Source organism: Camelus bactrianus, chromosome 35 (genome assembly GCF_048773025.1).
Source record: "Camelus bactrianus isolate YW-2024 breed Bactrian camel chromosome 35, ASM4877302v1, whole genome shotgun sequence".
In the NCBI taxonomy this organism is placed as follows: Eukaryota; Metazoa; Chordata; class Mammalia; order Artiodactyla; family Camelidae; genus Camelus; species Camelus bactrianus.
The window spans coordinates 3023097-3046127 of record NC_133573.1 but is presented as its reverse complement, the minus strand read 5'-3'; the positions used below and the strand labels follow the sequence as shown (position 1 = coordinate 3046127).

The 23031-nt window shown below is 41.4% G+C and overlaps 1 protein-coding gene across 6 annotated transcripts in view; it reads left to right on the top strand.

Annotated features, from left to right (window-relative positions):
* The window catches only part of LOC141575964 (trafficking protein particle complex subunit 9-like), a 101578-nt gene that overhangs the window by 57391 nt on the left and 21156 nt on the right, over positions 1 to 23031 (top strand). For 4 of the 6 annotated variants that reach the window (XR_012504111.1, XM_074357962.1, XM_074357963.1 and 1 more), the window contains 5 exons: positions 11762 to 12916; positions 13279 to 13552; positions 13837 to 13896; positions 14428 to 14651; positions 21332 to 21455. Coding sequence is in view for 1 of the 6 variants with exons in the window: in XM_074357965.1 (XP_074214066.1) it covers positions 21339 to 21455 (117 nt within the window). In the remaining 5 variants the exon portion in view is untranslated. The other 2 variants (XM_074357965.1, XM_074357959.1) reach the window with 2 other exon arrangements.

Below are 23031 nucleotides of genomic sequence, written 5' to 3'. Positions count from 1 at the left end.
GAGCAGTCCTAGCCGGAGCTCGATCCGTGTTGGCAGCTGTTAAGATCAGTATCACCACTGTGAGTTATCAGGTAGTTTTAAGATTTGGTAATATGAATTCATGAATAATGTTAAAAGACTAGACTTCTCAGATCCAGTTTACATAGTTCTCAATATTTCCTCTGAGAAATGGATGATTTTTTCCCCATCTTAAATCTGAGTTGAGTCTCTAAAAAAATTCTGTATTCCTCCGTCTTTCTGCTTTAATTCTCCATTTCTTAAAAAAAAAGATTTTAAATGGAGTTACTGGGGACTGAACTGAGGGCCTCATGCATGCTAAGCACATACTCTCCCAAATGAGGTATAATCTCCCCCCTGATATTTTTTAAACTTTACTTTCTTAGTATTCAGAGGTTAGAGGCCTCTAATTCTTTTTCTGGAGACTTGTCCATGAACCTGTAAATCTATAATTAATGGATAAAACTTGCTTTATTAAAAAAATCTATGGAATATTCTGCAATCCATCCAAAAGGAAATGCTCATTGACTTAAAATATTTCTCCTTTATGGTGATTTCTACTTTTTGGTCTAGCTTAATTTATTAAAAGCCATCCTCATCATCATAATGACAAAACTCGCTCTGAGTGGACACCTACCTAAGGCTAAAATGCTTTCCTCATGTTTTACTTCATAGCAGGTGTTTGACGGTAGGTATTATTGTCTCCTTTTTTGCAGCTGAGGGATTGAGAGATGGAGCAGCTTGTCCCAAATTACACACAGCTGGCAGTGGCTAGCTCGGTGCTGGAACCCTGGCTGCACAGGATGCAATCTCAATTGCTCCTCTAATCAGCCTCCTGTTGAGTGGTTTCCCGAACTCCTGTGACTCCATAAATGACCGATTTTAGTGATCTCATCCTGATGACGCCTTCAAAAGAGAGAAACCAGTGAGAATGTGTGACAGAGTGGCATAAATTAAAATTGTACATTTTCACAAATGTTTTATTCTCAGGTAATGAGTTAAAAAGGTAATTTTTTTTATTTTAGTGCTCTGTAAGCACTAAAAACAAAACATTAAAAAAACTATAGTGCAAAACAGAAAGTCCAACCATTGCTAATGATGTTACTTGTTTTTCTCTAGTGGTGCTTATTGACAGAAAAATTTACAAAGACTGAATTGCTTTTATGTAGTCTTAGTATGGAAGGAAAGATTGTCAGTGAGTATTGTAAGTAAAATCTTTACTCTTTTCTTTCTTGATAATGAATATTTTAGTTGTTTTCATGGCTTAAGTACATTTCGTCATTTGTGAAACTTGAGTAATATCGTTTACCATGTCTGACTGTGAGAGTTAGACGTCTTGTATACAAAGCACTGAAGAGATGCTTAATAAAAATGTGCTGTCACAATGACTGATAGTTTAGAAGTATCAACTCTGAATACTAAAATGTGTGGCTTATTTCTGACTCATATTCAATATGTATATATATGATATATATGAATATGGCTTAAAGTAACAAGAATTCAGTTTTGTTTTTTTTTGTTTTGTTTTGTTTTTAGTGTAGTATGAAGTTTAAATGAAATCTGTATCATTCTAGTGAGACAGGGACTAGTTAAACTGCCTTCAGCAGACCACCTTGAAGATAATTTACACAGAAAGTGTATTGTTACAACTCAGAATTCATGTTGCCGTGTAACCATCCACTCAGACTTTTAAATTCGTGGGATTCTGGCCAGAACCATTAAGTTTAGAAAAATCCACATTGATCATTTTCAGGGAATAAGCTTCCCTCTTTTGTGATTAAAGAAAATTTTGATTTTTTTTCTGCACTCTTAGCAGGTTTTAAAATATCAAAACATTGATTTGACATGTCACTTTTTTTTAATAGAGAGAATAAAGCTCATGCTATTTTAATATGTAAATAAATGTTTTTGTATTTCAAGAAACATGTATGATTTCCTGGCTCTTTGAGAAGTATTTTGCAAGATACTTAGATTACCTACTGTTGGAAAAATACAGACGTGACTTTTATGACTATAGGCCTAGTTCAGATCTGTTGGTTTTTGCTACAGTGCAAGACATGAGGCCTAGGAGAGCTTTGTTGCTGATTGCCAGGAGGACAGATCCCAGGGCTCAGTCTCCCCTCCTGTAAAATGAAGTGGCTGGAATGGATTCTTTCCTCTTCTAAGATGAGTTTCCATGAGCCTATGTCTTTTGTTTATATTCAGGAGTATTAGCAATATCAGATTAAATACTGAATACCCATCCCTTCCCCGAAGCGAAGTGCAGTATGTGCTACATAAGCTTTTATTTATCTGATTCTCGTTTCTGATCCTACAGGCAATTTTTGTGTTGCATGTTTCCCGGCAACCTGGAAGGTCTTTTTAGCCATAGGTGGCGCTGTTGCACCTTCTTACAGTCTTAATTTTCCTGTTTGTAAAAGAAGGCTTAAACAATGTGATTTTATTTTGATTTCCTTGCTTAATGCTTCTGGATAGCACAATGTCCATTATGTCTGTCTAACTGGAAAAATTATCCTGCCTATATCTTAGTTTTATTCTGCTATCTCGCTGTGAACATTTCAGACTTGCTGTGCAACAATGGCAAAACCGCACTTTTCTTCCAGTGTTAGAAACCAGTGAGCCGGGATTTTATAAAATAGCTAGAGGCGGCCTCTGGAACACCTTAAAGCTGAAAAGTGTACTGAGTTCCCTGAGTATTGACCCCGCCGCTGTGTGTTAATTGGTGGGAGGAGATTTGGTACATATAGGAAGGGGTGTAGTTTTTTGACCTGGGTTTGCGTGCACGCGCTGCCACTGAGCCACGTGAGCCTGAGTCAGTTCGTTCTGAGATTTCCCTCGTCTGTGAGATGGGGACGCTCATATCTGCTTTGTAGAATTGTGAGAATTAGAAATTATGTAAAGTGTTTACCACAGTGGGTATGTCAAGAGGGCTCATAAACTTTAGCTGCTGTTTTGTGTGAAGCCATCATTTTATAGTCTTTGGCAATTACTAAGAAACAGGAAAATAAGAAGAGCTGGTTTTATGATGAAAGATATTTGTGGAGGTTCCATAGTTCCTATACCCATAATTTAGCAGCAGCAGAGTCAGAACTGTTACACAGTCGTCCTGAAACAACGTTAAGCCACAGAATATTTTGTTACATCATATATGTTGGGACCTAAGGGGATCCAATACTTATACACATGTTGCCTCCAGCAGCCAACTGAGAGATGACACAAAAGACTAGGCAGGCGATAAATGTCTTCTTTGTTACTGATGAAGCCACGTTCTCCATGAACTTCAGGGCTGTTGGAAAATGAGTGTCATGATACTGTGTCCCAGAAGTAGAGACTCACCCAGTCCCAGGTAGCTCTGGGCCACAGCGAGCCTTCCCTTGAGAGGATCTGCCCCTTCATGCACAGGGCTGTCCTGCCATGGAGCTGAGTTTCCCAGGTGCTTCCCAAGGGTGCCCAACACTGGAAGCAAAGGAAGGGTTTCACATGCCCTGCTTGTCTCCCCAGAATCAAAACCCACTCTGTTAGTGTGACGAGGGCTAGCTCTGGGCCAGGGGTCAGGGGTGTGAAGAGAGAAACCCTCTCCATGGCCCAGAGGGGTGGGGAGGAGGCATCCCCTCCCTTAGTTTAAACAGGTGGTGGGATGGAACAGAAGGGTGCTCCCCAAGAGTTTATAAAAGGAGAAATAAGGATTTCCTTTGGGACTTAGTCTAGCCAGGAAACATAGAAGATGATTAGAAAGGAGACTTGTAAACCACTGTAATATTAAGTTGACATTTGTTGAGAACCAAAAATGTGCTAAATTCTTCCTTCAATCTTCTCAACAAGCGAGTAAGGAATGTTTGATTGTTATCCCAGTTTTACAATGTGGAAATTGAGGCACACAGAGGGTAAGTAAGTTGGCCAAGGTCACAGAACTAGTAAGGGGCAGAGCTGGTATTTCAACCCTGGCTGTCTGGTTTTTAGGCTCCCAGAATGGACTTTGGGTGTTTAGAGGTATCTGCATCCCTGGATCTCTGTACCTCTGTGTATCAGTTACCCCAGAAAGGACAGGGAAAGGAGAGTAACACAGGTGCTCACAGTCGTGTCTCGGCCGCTGTCCACGAAGAGTGCTGTGTGATTAGCGTTGTTTTCCAGACAGTAAATCTGTTAGTATAACAGAAATTATTCCATTGAGTTAATCTAGAAACCCTTCTTGCTCTGCTTCTGTCCACGCTTGCCATGTGACTGCCTGCCCGTGGTTGGGCCGTTGAGAAGAAAAGGTACTCATGGTTGAACTCTGATATTTCAGTCTGGTTCATAGATTCACGTCTTCTGTTACATTAATAAGTTAAATTTCTGGTTTTCTTGCATCAGTGTCTCATGAGTTTGGTTAATGTGAAACCAGTCCATGGGAGCCCAGAGGTGCTGACGGTATAATTTCTGACCACGTTGTGGCACTTGTACCCATGCAGACCTACCTGGAGGATGTCCGCCTTCCTCACTGATTTCTCCCAAAAGCAGGGTCCTCTCCCACCCCCGGATGTGAGGCTGGGAGCTCTATGAGTAGGCCAGTCAGAGGCCAAGTGCACCAATCAGAAAATGATGAAGTACCTGGAAGTGGGTTTAGTAGAAGAAAAGGGCTTCCAGTTAGTCCGATGGGCTGTTCGAGTCCATTTGGTGATAAGCTGTCCACTGTCTGTGGTTGAGCTGCTTCTTTGCTGTTGAAAAGTCTGGATTAGATGAAGGGATTTTAAAAAGCAGAAAGAGTGATTTCAGGTGGTACATCCACACCGGTGAGAAGTGATGGATTACCGCCTGTGTGAGGCATAGACAGAGTATTACAAACTTCATAAAACAACTTTAAAAGCTCTGCCATCTGAGTGCACTTCATAAGGGGTCCAGATCATCACTGGTCGTGCTGAGAGGGTAAATAACTGATGATGGCAGAAAGGACACGGAGGCATCAAAAAGATCTCAGTCATGTTCCCTGTTTAAAGGATGTGGGCACAGTGTAACATATTTGAGCTCGTTTTTCACTGAAGAATTTTTAGTGTTTTCTGGGACTCCCCAGTCCCCCAAGGTTCCATGCAGCTGGGTGTCCCCTCAGTGCAGCTCTGTCAGCGCTTGCCCTGGGCTGACATGGTGTCACGGGGAGCAGGACGGTCAGCGTCCCCGGCTCCTCCGAGCTCCGTCTCCTCATCCGCAGTGCCGGGTTTCTCACCTGTGTCTACTTAGTAGGGTTGCTGAGAATCACACGTGATGGTTATCGGGTGTGATTTGTGGTTGTCTATGTGATTGGCATGTAGTCAATATTTGATAGAAACACTTGTTTTTTTATTCTAATTGTGGATCCTAGGTTGCAGTGGTTTTTAGTCTGCATTTTTTATAACTTTATTCTTATTTTTAAATATGCACTTATTTTTATTTATTTTATTCGAGGTACTGAGGACTGAAGCCAGCACATTGTGCATGCTAAGCAGGTGGTCTACAACTGAGTAATACCCACCCTCCTTGTCTGCACTTAAAAATCAATATTGCAATACACAAAATAGCTCTTAAACACCATCATGGGACCTAATCTCTGTATAGACAATTGAACACGTATGCTATTTCAATAACAATAAATGTTGTTGGGACATACCTTTCTGAATCTGTTAATGTGCTTAAAAATGATCATAGCTAGTGATAAACACGAGTCTTGGATCCAGTACTTCTTAGGGTCTGTTTTGCCATCATTGGAAATTACATTCTACAGAGAAGGCTAATTGGGTCTCTTTGATATTTGGATGGTTTACCAGATGATCAAGGCTTTCAAAAGCTGACAGTTTTGTATATTAAATTAACTACGAAGTTATCTTCTAGAAGTTGGAAGTCCTAAGCTTGTGAAGTGCCCAGTAATTCAGGGGGTATGTGTCTGTGTCTGTGTGAACTTTTGTGTGCGTGATTTCAGGAAGGCAGACATAAGTTCCATATAGACTTCTGATACCTTTCTCCTCCAGTTCAAGGTGTAGGCATATATTTACACAAATAAATTGATATTCTTTTGTCATATGGCATATTGGTGGGAATTAGAGGTTCTCGTACTTGTTTCAGAAGGGTTGGGGGGCATGAGCTTAGAAAACGGGAGGAGAAAGAGGCCGGGAGGCACTTCACTCTTTGTGCAGGGTATCAGAAACAGTAGCTTTTCTTTTCTCTTTTCTTCTAAAGCAAACTGGGTCTGAATTGTAACATACTATTACTCAGAATTGCTTTTCTAATCAGATACAAGTGCCTCAGATTTTTCAAGGCAACATGAATGATGAAATGTGTTTTAGCAGTTATCTTTAAAAGTAGTTTTATTTTACAAGTAAAAGGCTATCGCCTGTTCTTCCTTCCAGCGGTAGAAGAAGTTCTCATTGATCAATGTATATGATTTATGTGCTGGGTTTCTTTGGGTTTTTTTTTTTTTTAAGTGCTTGTTTCATTGTGGTGTGAATGAATGTTTAAAATTTCTGGATTTTGATCTTTAGAACATGCTGATTTATCAGAATTGTTAAAAACCTGATTGTTCTTTGGTCCTTGTTTGGTGGGGCACCCTATTGATTTCTGTTGTCTATTAAAGAGGGAAATTCTTCCTCTAGCCTTCAGATCATTAAGTGAATCGTCTGCAGTGTGCCTTTAAAATTCTTTAAATGCATTGAGCGTGTTTGTCCAGTGAATTATGAACTGACTCATAGTAATGACTATGCTTTGATTCTGTGGCTTTTGCTCCTCTCCACAAGAATTTGAATTCTCTTTTGCCTTTTGTATACGTGTCCTTCACAGGGGAAGAAATTTTGCATTTTTTACAGAGGTGGGTTTTCCTATCCCTTCTGAATGCCTTCTGTAATTGATACAACAAAAATCTGTTATTGCAGTGCTTAATTACTTCATAAACTATTTTTTGGCTTAATCAGAAACAATGACAAAGCGTGATAATAAAAAATACGAAAACCTTCCTTCTTTTGAAGAATAAAAATTAGGTGGTCAGGCTCATGCATGCTTTGTGCTTGACACACTTACTCTCATGTCATCGTGTATCATGATTCAGAGATAGAGTTGCTTCAGGTTTGTAGATTTTTGTTTTAACATTTTTGTTAAATTCCTTCTACAGGCTGATGTTTCCTGTTGGGTTTGTGGAAAGTGTAGATGGGAAACAAATGATTTGTTTTGTTTTCAGGAGGCCTGAGTTGCTGATGAGAAAAGAGTTGAGGGTGGGCTGAGGAACAGAGTGACACTCCCTCTCTTCCCGGCTGAAATTGGTGAACAATGAAATCAATTAAGTGTATCGGTATTTGACCGACAGAAGTTAGTGAGCCCAAACTGGCTAGTTATGCCCAATGGAAAGTACTGAATTCAGCTGCAGAATTAGGTGCTTTACCAAGTAGAAGCAGCTTAGAGCAATCAGAAAAATCAGTCCTATGATGAGCTATAAAAAGAATATAACATCTTTTATTTCTGAAACTTTTCTACATTAAGTTGTGTAGAGCTAAAATTAAGTTTCAAGAACCAGGAGCTAAGAATGTGGGTGGTTCTGTGGGATCGTTATTCAGGGAAGTGTCTAGACACTGCTAGAGTGGCTGAAGCTAGCAGGAAAAGGCCCAGAGCCAGGATTTGTCATCCTAGGATTTTCTCCAAAATCGTTCCATGTGGAAGCCCATGATTCGGTTAACAATTCGTAACAGACCCCAGCCGCCTGTCAATTTTAAGAAGAAAAAAATGTGCTTAGTAACTGCTTTGCAAGCAGGCGCCTGTGCATCCTCGACTCCTGTCTCCTTGCCTTATAAATCAGAGACAATGCTTTGCTTGCATAGTTGAGGTTTTAGATAGCACTCTGCTCGTTGCAAAGCAAGGACCCAGACCCTCGGCTAGAAACGCTGGGCTTGTGTGCTGTTAGATAGTCTATTATCCCCAAAACAAGGACCTGGCTGGTCTGGTGGTCTGCTTTGTAATTAACATATCTAAAGAATGTATTTTGTTCCCCTCACTCCATGACTTCCCTTAAGATAAACTAAGCCTTTTTACTCATTGTGGATTCTACAATCTCTGTCTCATCCCGTCTTTCCTCAGGTTCCTGCTTACTATCACACAACTGTTAACGACTTTTTTCCTTTGATTATACACAATAAATATGGGAGCATTTGAGAGGCTCGTGGAGTTGGCTCCCTACTCCCTCTCGCTTTCTTGACTTTTTCCACAGAGTCTTGAGTAATTCATTCAGTGTCGGTAAGACTTCTGCCAGCCAGAACCCACAGTTCCAGGTGAGAAGGATGCAGGCTTTATCTCTCCTACCCGAGGGAGAGAGAGAGGAGTATTGAGGTCTGCTCCCCCCGTGGTCCCTTCCTTCCCCAGAGCCACTCCAGTTCACCTGCAACCTTCCGGCCTCTGCTCTCAGGGCCTCTGTCCCAGGACTGACTGCAGCCTTTTCTTCCCTTGTCAACATTTCCTGTGCCTTTCAGAAGTTGGACTCTTCTCTGCAATTCAGCCCTGGCAGATGTGATGGTGGTCAGCGTGCTGGTGGGCAATCACCTGGGGACTCCCAGGAGCCATGCTGATTCTCCTGATTCTCTCATTCGGGGTTACAGAACTGTCGAGCAGTGGAGGAAGCCCATTTACGTGAGGTCAACACAGCATTGCATCACTTTCATTTTATTTTTGAATTTTCAGTGGAGAAATTATTTGTAGCATACTGTTCCAGATTTTCGGCCGCCTGCTTTCCTCACCACCATTTCCTTGTTGGCTCTGGTGCTTGTTTGAAGAAACAGGTTTCTTCTCTGGTCATTTCCAGCATCTGGGCTTGCCGAATCCTTGATCTGCATTTGAAGCAGAATGCTTCTTCGTGATGTCAAGCTGATTTTCTTTGTCATTTCTGAATATTTCGTGTACACTCAGCAACTGTTTCAAGTGAAATGCTCTTGTCCAACTTCGGCTAACACATTTGCTGATCTCCTGCTTTCATGCTGAGGGCAGTTTCTTCTTCCTGTAATAAAAATTAGCAATTTGCATTTACTATGGGAAGGTACTGGCACGAGGTGCTTTTGTTCTTAACAGTTTTAATACAATTAACCCGTTAAAATGTACAGCGGTTTTTACTCTATGCCCAGAATTGTGCATCACAGTCAATCTTAGAACATTTTCATCCCCACAACAGGAAGCCCTGTATGCATAAGCAGTCATTCCCATCATCCCCATCCTCCCCCATCCCCAGGGAGCCACTCTTCTCTCTCTTTGGATTTGTCTGTGCTGGACATTTCATGTAAATCAAGTCATTTCATGTAAATGGAACCGTCTATTGTGACTGACTTCTTTCACACTGAGTAACGTTTTCAATGTTTGTCCACGTTGTGTCCTGGGTCAGTACTCTATGCTTTGCTACTGCTGAATAATATTCCACTGTATGGCTGGGCCCCTCTGTTTACCCATTAATCAGGTGATAGGCATTTGGGTTGTTTCTGCTTTTTGGCTGTGATGAGTAGTGGCGCCGTGAACATTCCTGTAGGAGTTTTTATGTGGACATTTGTTTTCAATTCTCTTACGTGTGTGCCCAGGAAGCAGAATTGCTGGGTCATTCAGAAACCAAATGTTCAACTCTCTGAGAACCTGCCAGGCTGTTTTCCAAAGTGGCCAAGATGTGTTACGTCCTCACCAGCAAGGGCTGTGAGCTCCGCTTCCTCTGTGTCCTCATTAGTGCTTGTTACACTTTTTTTGATTATAACCAATTGTAGGGAGTGTGAAGCGGTTTCTCCTAGTGGTTTTTAGTTGATTTCCCTTATTGAAATGATATTGAATGATATTGAACATCTCTCCATTTTGCTTATTGGCCATTTGTATATTTTCCTTGAAAAATATCTTTTCAGATCCTTTATTCATTTTTTAATTGAGTTGCCTATTTATTGTTGAGTTGTAGGAGTTGTTTTTTTATTTGGAGATACAAATTTCTAATCAGAAAAATGATTTGAAAAAATTTTCTCCTGTCTATTGTTTTTTCACTTTCTGGATGGTGTCTTTTGAAGCAAAGTTTTAAATTTTGATGAACTCCAATTTATGTCTGTTTTCTTTGTTCCTTGTGCTTTTGGGGTAATATTTAAAATCTGAGGTATTTTATTTAAACTTTTATATATAAAACAACTTAATTCTTAGGACCATTCTAGGAGACGGGTGCTGTTGTTGTCCCCTGTCTATGGATAGGAGACTGAGACGCAGAACAATTCACTGACATATCAGTGTCACAGCTACCCAGTATTGTGGGAGTTCAGACCCTCATGTTTTCCCCAGCATCTGTGCTCTTCACCACCATGCTCCACTCCTTCCTGGAATTGTTAATGAAAAAGTCTTTCCTTTTTTGATTTCTTGTTGGTTTGTTTTCTCATTGGGGACCTCATTTCCTCATTTTCCTTGCAGAGATCAGTGTAGGTTTATTTTAGGTCTCATGTGGGCAGAAGCATTGCTGTCAGTTAACTTCTTTATTACTCACTCTCCAGTGATGATTGTTGCTAGTTGACCTAATCAAGTCATGCTTAAGACTGCTGCTCATGACACTAAAAACAGAGTCATGACTTACAGAATGCTCAAAGAAAGTACTTGATTGATTTTATTTTGCTACCCAGTCAAACCAATCAAATAAAAACCCCAGTGTTGACACAGATTATAAGCCCTCCAGAATAGGGTCAGTCTTCCTTGTGTTTCATTTGTTTGGTCACAGCGTCTGGATAGAGCCTTGCTGTCCAGCAGTTTTGTTAGGATTCGGTGCTTGTGAATCATTGTAAGAACAGAATTTTGACAACAGACTGTGTTGTTCATTTCACGAGGGAAGAGATAATATAGAAATACTGCTCAGATCTATTTTAAAATTAAGCTTGGAATTTTGAGAAGAGTTCAAGAAAGCATACAAAGATCTTTTTCACTAATTTTAGATCTATCTTAGACACATTATGGTTACATAGCAGAGTAACTTATCAACTAGATTTGACAAGAGGAGTGTAATATTGATTATTTGTTTTAGTTGAAATATTCTACCTGGGATAAAGTAATCAGTGCCCCCAAATGAACAAATATGTTTGTATTTCTATGCAACATGGGAGCAGACCTCATATGTTTCTATGTAATATATATGACTGTGTGTTTTAATCTGTCTGTCAGTGTTTTTATAGCTTTTCAGCAATGTTGTAACTTTAGAATTCTTCTAAGAAAATCACCCCCCAATTATAGTGCAGCTTTTACTGTGTATCCTGTCTTATGCATGGGATTCCACTGTCCCCTCAATGAGGAATGTCCTCTCCTATTGAGTTAGTAGCAGAGTTAAAGGAACTGTGATTTCTAGGCCTTTACTCTCCATGTGTTTGCAGTCGGCTGTCAATCACGATTTTCCCTTTCTTGGGTTTTCATTGTTAAATTAGAAATTTTGAAAACAACTATTTATAATTTGCATCGGTCTCCCTAGAAACTTGATGTGTTTGTGCTTTTCAGTTTTCAACTTATGAAAAATGTAAATGCACTCTTGTTTTTAAGTAGTCCTTTTTCACTAGATTTTTTTTACCTCTTTACAGTTAAAATATTTTTTTCCCAATGAATGAATCGGTGTGCATGTTTTAAAAGATACCTTACTTTTTATTTTTCTTATTGTAACAGTTATATTCATTGTAGAGAATTTAGAAAATAAGGATAAACACAGTAATAACTTAACAATGGCCTCTAATCTCACCTGGACATACAGTTGTAAGGTTTGAAATTGAGAATTACAAGTCCTCTCACGTTGTTCTTCTTTTTCAAGTACGTTTTGGTTACTGAGACCCTCGAATTCCCATATGAATTGTAGCAGCAGCTAGTCAGTTTCTGTAGCGGAGCTCGCTGGGATTTTGATCGAGACCACGTTGAATATACGGATCGCTCTGGGGAGCCCTGTCATTCCAAGAGCACTGTCTTCTGATCCAGGAATGTGCGTGTTGTGTCTGTCCAGGTATTTAGGTCTTTAATGTTTTTTCAACAATGCTTTGAGTTTACAGAGTATTATTTTTCTTTTTTCGTTTGCCTTTATACTGAGTACAAGTGTGCCAGGTACCGGGATCAGAAGTGCATTTGAGCCCCGCCACTTGCTGCCACCATGGTCGCTGCGCTCTTGCTTCACCCACTGTACAGTTTGCACAAAATAGGACCTCAGTAATTCTCTCTTGAATGAATGATTATATGATTGTTGGATGATGCTTTAGAGTCCTTGTGATGATTTTTTTCCCCCAGCCTTTCCCCACTTCTTAACTATGCCCTTTCTCTTCCTAAACTCCAGCCTGGGTTTCAGCCTGCCTGTGGCATTGATTTCTCCTGTCTGTAGACTCTTCCTTTCACTGGCTCACGATAATGTTACATGTGGGCTGTGGAAACTTGCTAGATGTCAAGAAAGAGCAAATCCATTGCATGCTAGTATTTTTAGACTGTGGTATTTTTTATCGATTGAAATTAAATCAGGCTGACCCCCTGAGCCCTCCCGTGAGCTCTTTTCGCCTTCCTACAGGTGATACTGCTCTCGCTGCTGCATGTGCCCTGCCCCCAGCCTTGGTTTTGGAGTTGAGTAAGTCACCATCAGTGGAGCCCACTCTTTAAAAGATGAAGAGAACATTTGCTCCTTCTCCCTGGGTGGGGACTTGGATGAGATGAGGTACCAGATAAAGAATGGAGCCCCACCTCATTCTGACCCTCGCTCTTTCCGTTCCTTTCTCCAGGGGAAAAGAGTACAATTCAACAGTATAAAGATTGATTGTGAGCTAATGAGATAGACAAGACAACCGATCATTTATTAAATATCCTTTCATGCGAGAAACAAATGTATTATACACACAGAAAGCACACAGAGCACGGTAGTACCGTGGTTACAAACGTGGGTCCGAGATCGAGTCCTGCTCTGGAGTGACCAGTCCTGTGAGATGGAGAACTGGTAGGTCGGCTTAGCTTCTCCCGGACTTGTTTTCTATCCTGCAGAGACGGGGCTCGCTAGGCGTCCCTCCCCCGTAGAGGTGCTGTGGGGTGTAAGTGAAGCGCGTGGGCAGCCCGAGCACAGCTGCTCGTTCCTCGTAAGTGCAGGATAGCATAGCTTTTGCGGTGACGGCTTTATGACCGCCCCGTGTAGACTCTCAGTGCTCCGAAGGGATGCCTTGTGGTTTGGAGATGGGGTTCTCACTTCTGTAAATACCCAAGGATTGTGTTATTGGGCCCTTCTGATTTGAATCTATTCTTTAGAAAGTACATATTGTAGATATGTTTTTCAAGCACGCGTGCTTTTTTTCTTTTATTATTTAGAGTTCCACCCTCTCATCTCTTGGTGTGACTTTTCATGGAATCCAGGAAACAGTCCTAAGCTACCTGCCTCTTCACACTTCTCCGTGGTGGTTTTCCTCCCTGACTGGAAGAGGGTTTTGCATAGGAAATTTACTTTGTTCCCCTTTTCTTAGAGTCTGTCTGTCTGCCCATCTCTCACCTGTCCATCTGTCCATTTCTCTACCCACTCATTCTTCTGAATTGTTCCAAGAAGCACTTCAGGCAGCTTACAGAAGAACAGATACCAAATAAACAGGTGAGAAAATGGGGCCAAGTTCAGACAGTGAGGCTAGGAGGCGACCCTGTGTGAGGGTTGCCGGCGTGAGACACACATGTCTGCCCTGTGACTTATAAGATCGACAGCAAGAGTGTACCCGAGGTTCCCAGCAGACACTGGGAAACAGGGTTTGTGGGAGGTGCTCACTGGCTGTGTAATAAATAAGTGGCTTAGGAGAAGCCCAGCCTTTCCAGCTACTAAGTCTTAGGAGAATATTTTGAGTGTCTTCCAAAATCAAAGTATTTCATCTTTTCTTTTGTCAGAGTTCTACATAAAGTTGGTTACATTCTATACCTGGAAATTTCTCCCAAACTCCTTCTCACGTGAGTCCCATGGCTCGGGAATGGGGTGGTTCTGCTCATTGACGGGGGTTGGAGAGAAACAAAAAATGACAGCCTCAAAGGTGCCTGGGACTTGTCAGTTATGTTTTGTCAGTGCTGTAGATTTCAGAAAATGCTTTCACTGCTTCTCTCCATCTGAGGCGGCAGCGTGCTCTCTTACCAGCATCAGGAGCTCAGGGCCACGGGATGGTGCGGGCTGACTGCACTGCCGTCAAGACAGCTGAGCTGGTCACTGCAGGCGTGGTGCTTTCACGTAGTGCATTTCATGTTCTTTAATAGAAGGTTTCAACAGGGAGTTAATTAACTGAGTTAACATTTAATAAATATGATGCTTTGTTGAAAAGACAGTTATAGGCAGAATATAAGTTCTGAAGGCTTTAAAAAAGGTTTCATTACGGAAATTTCAGTAGGGAAGATACACAGTTTATCTTATTTATGCCTGTCTTTTAAAGTAACAAAGAAACAAGACAGAAAAGGCAGAGGATGATTTCTGTTCTTCCTCTCGGCTTGCAGGCGCCCTCACATCCAGTGGCATCCATCCAGACACCAACACTGACACTGGCCGTGCTCAGAACTGCCTCAGCCCTGAAGACACAAGTGAAAATAGAAGGGGGCCACGCCCTGTTACAGCTGGTGTTCTCAGTTTGTGGGTCCTTATGTAACTGCGCGGTGTTAATCAGGATCGCCCGTTCTACATAGTGTGACGCTGCTGCCGTGTCTCCTAGTTAGTTGTTTCTGTAAGTACTCATGTATTTTCTCCAATGTGTGGTACTATACATCTAAAAATGCTTTTTTCAGATGAAAAATAATGTGTATTTAATATAATAAGTCTGAAAAAAGGGGCAAAAGAGGCTATCCTGGTCCCACGACTCAGAGATAATAATTAACACTTTAACATCTATTTTCTGTTCCTTTCGTCAGTGTGTATCACCTCTGACATAAAAACCAGCGAGCACTCTGTGCCTGTTTACTGTGTGGAGACCTCCGTTTTCCATTCGGCTTATTACATGTTTTTCTACAATATTCTATCTCCCCTGGCATGAATTTTAATGAGCAGTATAGCATTCTGTCCTGTGGAGGCATCGTCCATTTTACTTCGGACTTAAATAAACTTTTAAGTTCCAAGTATACTTTACTGAAATACTGAAAAGAGACCTGTGGTGGTACCGAAAGGCCCCTAACTCCCTTCCCCTTATTTCCTGAGAGTAAAAGCTGTTGCCAATGTGGTGTATATATTTCATAACCTATATGCCTATGACATATATGTAAATATATACATACATACATACATACATACACTTATATGAGAAATCTATGTATATGTGTGTGTATATATGCTTTATTGCAAACTAAGGCCATAGTATATGTTTTCTGCAGCTTGCTTTATTCACTCAGGGGTGTATCATAGACGTCCTCCGACTCCAGACTCACCAGGTCCTTTCAGATAGAGTGGAGGGGTCTCCTGATGTGCAGGTGTGGTCTCTTGTGCAAGGACACCTTTGGTGGGAGAGTGCTGTGGACAAGGCCCTGGGCCACGGTGAAACGCCGGTCCCCTCAGAGCCCACAGCTCGCTGTGATCTACCGCATCATTGTCTTGATGGTGGACACTTAACTTTTCTCCATTTTCCACTGTCAGGAAGGATGTTTGACTGGCATCCTTCTTGTACAGACATTCCTGTGATCTTGTATGAGTATTACTTTACTTAAGCCTTTGGAAATTTAGTCCCTGGATGTGACATTTACATTCATCACAGGCTCCTTTCAAGTGACTCTAGAAATTCCTTCTCCAGTGGGGAATGAAAAGATGTAGAATTACTTATGTAATCAATTCTTTATCGCTGGATATTTCACTTCAGCTTTTCTTCCCACCATTTTAAACAGTGCTGTGTAAATGCCCTGATGAGTGTCTTTTTGAACTGATTTTTTTTCTAAACGAAACGATTCCTAGAAGTGAAGTTGAGTCAGTGTGTACACACGTTTTTCAGAGATTACATATCCATTGACATGTCATCCTCCAAAAAGGTCACTCACAGTTTGTTCTCCCACAGATGGACACTAGCTAGAATATCTCTTAAAAATATTTGCCAATGTGATGAGCAAAAGTGCTTTTTCATTGTTTTAGTTTACATTTGATGACCAGTGAGGTATTGAGCATTTTTCACTCATTAGCCATCTGACTTTTTAAAAGTAAATGATCCCTTTTGTCCTTTGCACACATTTAAGTGATGGAGCTTCTTGTTGCTTTGTGACAGCTCTTTTTATGTTATGAACATTAACCCCTTGTCTTCATCAACATGTATCACAGAGCTCTTTCTTGTCATTTCTTGCCTTTCATTTTGTTCAGTAGGTTTATTTTTGTTGTGGCCCAAAATATTCTTCAGATAGTAAATGTCTTCCTTTTGGGTTTTATCTTTGGTATTATTCTTAGAAATACTTTCTTATAATGGTATAAATCTCTTCTATACGTTTTTTAAATCTCTAAGATGGAGTGGATAATAGTACTTGTTATAGTGAGGGGAAGTTGAATTAATATGAGCAAAGAGTTGTATTTGCTGTTATTAGTACTTTTTAATATTTATATCACTATCTGTAATTTTTCTTGTGGTCATTTTGACAGGAATAGAATTTGTTCTTTCCAGGTGATTCTCTGATTGTCCCAGGACAATTGTTGAATTCATACTTTGCTCTTTGATTTGAAATCCCACCTGTACAAAATAATTATGTACACTAGAGTCTCTTTTTGAGCTCATGGTTTACTTCTGTCAATCTTACTTTCTTACACCAGTGCTATATCTTACATACTGTAAGAATTTATTTAATATCTGACAGTGTGATTTTTTTTGATTCTTTTCTTCCATCCCAAATTTTCTTGGCTAGTATTATCACTTTATTATTCCTGAAGAATTCTAAAATATTTTGTTCAAGTTAAAAAAAAATCAGATAAGAGATTTCATGGGATTTTTTAGTAAGTTTTGAATTATTTTTAGGAGAACTTACATCTTTACAAAACTGCTATCCTCCATGCAATACGTTGATGTCTCTACATTCACACCTCTTACTTTACCCCTCAGCACAGTCCTGTAGTTTTCCCCATGTAGAACATGGGCATTATTTTTGAGTTTATTCCAGATTATTGTTGATGTTTTTGTTAATTTTGTAAGTGAGAATTTTTTGCTATTATATTTTTTAACTGTTTAAACTGACACCTAGGAAGGCAGATTCGGTTTGTAAATAGTCACTTTGTAACTTGTCATTTAAAATTGTAAGTATTAAGTACTTGTTCCAGAATCCTTTCTTTTCTGTTTTTAAAAATTTGTTTCCAAGATTATCAAAATGGTCATAGCTAAGTAGTATAGGTGGGGAGACACATGGAGAGAGGTGGTGTGGCTCATGTACAAACTGAGCACTTTCATGGCTGCCTTTAGGCTGGAGAAGCCACAGAACAGCCCAGGTTAGACCAGGCGTGGCTTTGTATGCACTTGAAAGCCAGCTTCCCTGCCTTTGTGGTGAAGCCTGTTGGGCGTGGCAGGTAGATGATCAAGGTCCGATGGAGGTCATTGGCTGTACAGAGCGCTGTGTCTGTGAGAACTGGAGACCATCGCCATGGGAAATGCTTGGTGCCAGGAACACTGCAGGGGAGCTGGGGAGCCTGTGTGTTAAGGATTTTCCAGCCCTGGGAGTGGGAAGATCAGACTCTGCATTCAGATCTGAGTTTGAATTCATCCTCCCTTGTTTACTGGTCCTCTGACTTTTGTCAAGTTATATACTCTCTTTGAACTCCTGTTTTCTTGTCTCTCAAAAGAGGAGAATTACGGCCTGCTGCTAGAGTGTTTGATCAGGGTAAATGATTTGTGTCTATATGATGCCACGTACAGTCACAAGCTCACTGAGAAATGGGCTGTCGCCCCTTCTTCTGCAACTCAGTGCTTGACAAGACATGGGGGAAAGCCAGTCCCTAATTTGTGTGTGATGCAAGTAGGAACAAAAGTAATTTCTTGCCTTTCCCTAGCAGTATTCTTACTCCTTTGCTTCATTTACTTCTTTCCTCCTTTCATTTCCCCTTTCCCCTCCGCCACCAAAAGAGCCTGAGACTCTCTCAGAACACTAGATTCAATTTACTTTAAAGGTTGGCTCATCCTCATGAAATGACAGTAACATAAAAAAAATCTGTACACATCCCAGACTTGATTGTACTTGATTTACACACACACAAGCACACACACACACGAAATCAGTCTACCTCCCAGTTGTGGAGGGAGAAGGACCACTTTTTCTGTGTTTTCATTCATTGAGCGTGAGAGCAAACTCTCTTACGCAGACTTTCACCTGGCTTCGTGCATGGTGTTTTTAATTGAATTTCTGCTTTGTGGCCATAGAAATATTCTCCTAATAGAAGAGAGGAAGTGGAGACATAGACATTCTGCTGAGATATTTGTGTCATCATATTTGAGTTGGAAAGGACTTAAGACAGCATAGAGTCATAAGTTTTTATGGGCGAGAATCCATGATAGTGTTACTTGGACAAGAACCTGGGCCTCCTGCCATCGTGTCCATGCGGAGGAAGAGGCAACTGGGTGGGGGATGGCAGGGATCCTTCTTGCTTGAGTTCCAGGCTCTTGCTAGTTTTCATTGCTCACCTGCCTTTAGTTTATGTCCATGTGGCCTCTCATGGGAAGGTCACTCTGTCCTGATAGACTGAGTTTCTAATCAGCAAAAAGCTCTGGATCCACTCATATTTCCCAGAGTTTTTCTGCTGACCTGATGACACTTTATATAAATGAGACCTAAGAAACTACTGGATATAAAATCCTTATTGTTATCGTTTGCCCTCGAGTTCCATAGGAATGGGGTGCTGTCTCAGGCTGTCTAAGGCTAGATCTGCACAAAGATAGGGTGATAGGCTGTGCTGCAGAACCCTCCACAGTCGAATGGGAATTCCACCTTAGTTTTTAGAATCAGGCTGATGAGTTCAAATCTTGCCTTTACCAGTTATTAGCTTTGTGACCTTGGGGAAGAAACTGTACTTTTGTGTCCAATTTTCTTTATCTGTAAATAAGTTCAGTATTTATTTTAAGGCTTTTGTTTTAGAATTGAATGAGCTAATTCCCTCATTTATACCTAAAATACTGATCGCGTGGTTCTATGCTGGTGTCTTGGTTGTTGATTACTAAGGGACTCGGCAGTGAGAATGCGGGTGGGGGACCCCTGGATCATAGAGCTTATATTCCAGGATATGCTTGTAAAAGACTGGATGTGCAGTGGATTTTTAGTAAATATCCATTTCTTTCCTAATCCGCATTGATTGTGTATATATCTTTATACTAATATATGAACAATTTTTTATTGCAATTTAAATCTCTTTGTAGTATTTAAAATATGTAGCTGTAACAAAAATACGTGAAATAAAATGATATGACTTTTATTTTCTTTTCAATAAGCAAAACAAAATAAAATAGAAAAGAAAAAAAAAGTTTTGAAGGAGTAGAAATAATTTTATTTCTGTGGAATCAACTCCCTATGTTAGGTTTTTCGGTTATGCTGTTAAACAGCATATAAAATTGATAGGTTGTGACTTCAGTGTTGATAGCTAGGTGAGTATAGTTTCTTTTTGTGGCTGTCTTTGATGAATTATTTGCACTAGCTCATAAATGATGTGCATGTTACATAATGGAAACGAGGAAACAGTGGAGACATACTACCTTCAATGCAGTCATTTTGTTACCGAGTCCAAACTCGTTCTGCTCGCCGCATGACAGGCCAATAAATTGGGAGATGAGGTGTTGGAGCAAGGAGTAGTGACTTTATTTGAAAAGCTGGCAAACCCAGAAGATAGCAGACTGATATCCTGGAGAACCCTCTTTCCCAAGTCAGAATTCAGTCTCCTTTTATACTAAAAGGGGGCGGGGGTGTGGTTGGTTGTTGCAAACTTCTTGCTGTACGAATTGTTTGTCCTTGGAATCCTTTGTTCTTGCATCTGTCCATGTGGGTCAAATCATGGTGCCCCTGTAAAACCTCTAAAAAAAACCAAAGATTATTCTCTATTTTGCAACTTGCCATCTCTACATAAGTGCAGAAGAGCTAACATTCTTAAAGATCAGAGCATGGAGAATAGGCTCTCCTGGATATTTCAGGCTAAAGGCAACTTTCTTTTACAAAAGTTGCAGAGCTAGCAAGTCTGAGCCTAGAAAAGAGGCAAAAGGTTTAAAGCCAAAGAATAGATCTAACATGGAGTCAAATTTGTCCTTTTCTATTACAATTTCTTTTCCACCTCATTAATACTTTTAGTAAGAAACATGAGCATTTTTTTTTTATTTTTGCTTCTTAATAATGGATAAGTGGGCCAACTACTTTTTTGTGAGCAGGGATGCTGTGCGGGCCTTGGGGTCACAGCACACTCTTGTTGGGGGTGGCCGACCCTGCAACATGTGTGATGCCCCATGAGTGTTGGTGAGGGTCTCCCTAACCAGGGGCTCCCTTCAGGAACCAGCATACGGGCATTGACCTCTGGAGACCACTTTTTAAGCTGCAGGAAATTTTTTCAGATACTGTGATTGAAAAATCAATCTAGCTGGGATAATTAGGGAATAAAGGAAGAGGAAAAGGGCTTGGAGTAGAGTAGAAGAGGACAGAAGATCAGGGAGCCTGGGGGCTTGGCAGCGGGGCCTCGGGAGACAGGGGAGCAGAGGTGGGGAGGGGCCCGGCTCTGGAACCAGCTCCGGCACCTGTCCCCGTGCCCAAGCCACACAGCCTTTAATTGGCCCAGGACGCTCTCCTGTCTGGATGTCACCCTGGGCAGAACCTTGAGAATCGAAGGTAAGGGGTGGGCAGCACTCACCTAGGGGGTCACTGAGGACTTTGGTCAATTCCACAGTGCCTTTTCTGGTCATGTGTCTTCACTTGTCCTTTATCTTAGAATCTGAGAAGCAGGAGCAAGGAACTCAGGGAGAGATCCAGGAAGACATCTGACTGTGTTAAGAAAGGATAGTCACAGCAACACGGGGAGCGAGGACACTTGCAGCAAAGTAAAATGACTTCACAACTGTTGCATCAGAGCTGCAGGTGTGAGAGAGCCTAAGCCTGTCTCAGAGTGCAGGGGACAAGCGGAAAGGAATGGTAAAATTTCCACTGACAATTGAAATTTTGTTAAATAGCCTGCTACTGTTGATTGTATCACTTGAAAGTATGCAGGTGTATTTCTGTGAGAATTTATAGGTTCACTGAACCACACCAGCCCCTCTTGCCCCCATCGGGGATGGGCTTTCTTGAGCACAGTGCCCCTCCTGCTTGGGTGGGCCACACTGGGTCTCCTCGCCTGGGGCCGGGCTGCTGCAGGGCACTGAGTCCCCGAGGCATGGCCATGTGAGACACGACAGGAACATCTCTGATCTTGACTGAAGGCCTCCTTTTCCCCCTGCAGTGTAAGAATGCCGGTGACTCAGTTAGAAGCATGCTTCGAAGCTGTCCGTGTCCTTGCCATCCAGAAACGGAGCCTGGAAGCTTCCAAATTTCTCCAGAATGTGGTTTACTTTCACCTTCGACAGGTGAGTGTATGTGCTTTTACAAGTGGAGGAATTACTGCCGTTTTCCTGGAACTTACTCACCACTAGTCTGTCTGATTTTCCTGTGCTGGGATTCAGTATGGCCTGCTAAAAGCTCTGGAGTCAGATCTTGAAACCCTGATGAAGAGGATTATTTATTTTATTTCTTTATATGATAGTATTTTACTTTCAAAATTCAGAGTTTTCGGTTCTTTCAGGATTTTTCTCGGGGGTTGGAGAAACAACTTTGCTCTTACCATCTTTGTGACCTGTTGCTATATGCCTCTCACCTGTCTTCTGCCACTTGTGAGGCGGTTCCATTTGTGAACCTGTCCGGGTTGTTCATGTTATAAAACATAAAGTCTGTAAAAGTACAGTCCCTTTTACTCCGAAGACAGTCCACAAATACTACTTAAATCTGGATGTGGTTTTAAGAAGACAGAATCATTAGAACACGTACTTGCAGGTTGCTAGGGCAAAATCCCCAAATCAATAGTCTAGCTCAACATCTAAAATCTTTCTAACCTACCTTGGATTTGTATGGATAATTGAAGCAGTTTGCTAAGAACTCAAGACCAGGGTTAGACTACAGGCTGGTGTAGCTCAGCAGGTCCTCCCGAGCCAGCGCTGTGCCAGAGGTCAGGGCCGAGGGGAGAGGGCGAGGCCGAGGGGAGATTGCGGGTCCTGCCCTCCCTGAGCTGACAGTTTCATGGCAAAGACCTTCACCAGGTGAAGAACTTGGAGTTCCTTCTAAGAACAGTGGGTTTGAAAAGAGTCCTAAAAGCGCGCGATTGACACAATCCCGTTTGTCTCAAGTAGGGGAGAGCGGCTGTGGGTCCACTTGGGAGACTCGTGAGTCCAGGTGGGCAGTGTTGGTGGCTTCCACTTGAGTGGTGGGACGGTCAGTGGGTAAAAGCGAACAGATTGAAGGCATGTTTAGATGGTAAAAAGAAAGGACGAAAGCTCTCTGTGAAGGTAGGATGGAGTAAGGCCCAGGTTTCTGGGTGGATTAATGAGGTAAATGATGGTCCTGCTGTGCTCTGAGGAGGGAAAGCTGCAGAGGGAGTTCTGGGGGAAATCTGATGAGTTCAGCTGTGGGTAAAGTGAAAGGCTGTTCGATGTGTGGTCTGGGAGCTCAGGTGAGAGCCAGTAGTGAGTAGGGGGAGGGGAGAGGGGCTTTCAAATCAGTTTGTCTTGTGAACATACAAATAAGTGTGAGCAATGACACACTTAACACCTCTATATTCTGGGTTTAAAACCAGTAAAATTTCGCTATATTGACTGCAGAGGTTCTTAATATTTTTTAATAGAAATAAAATAAATAGAAACAAAATAGTGGAGTTAATGAACATCTTAGTGTTGATGTGTGTCCTTGTATGTATTTTGATACCTCATCTGTTTATAACCATAATCTACAAAAAGTTAACTTGCTTAGCAGAAGATTTAAACAGAGGGACGTGACACACTCTGTTGGGGGTTGACGCTGATCTCCTTGGGCAAATTATGTAGCCTCTCTGTGCCTTAGTTCCATCTTCTGTGACTGCAACCTGGCCCCTCATCACAGCTGATTTCCTAGACT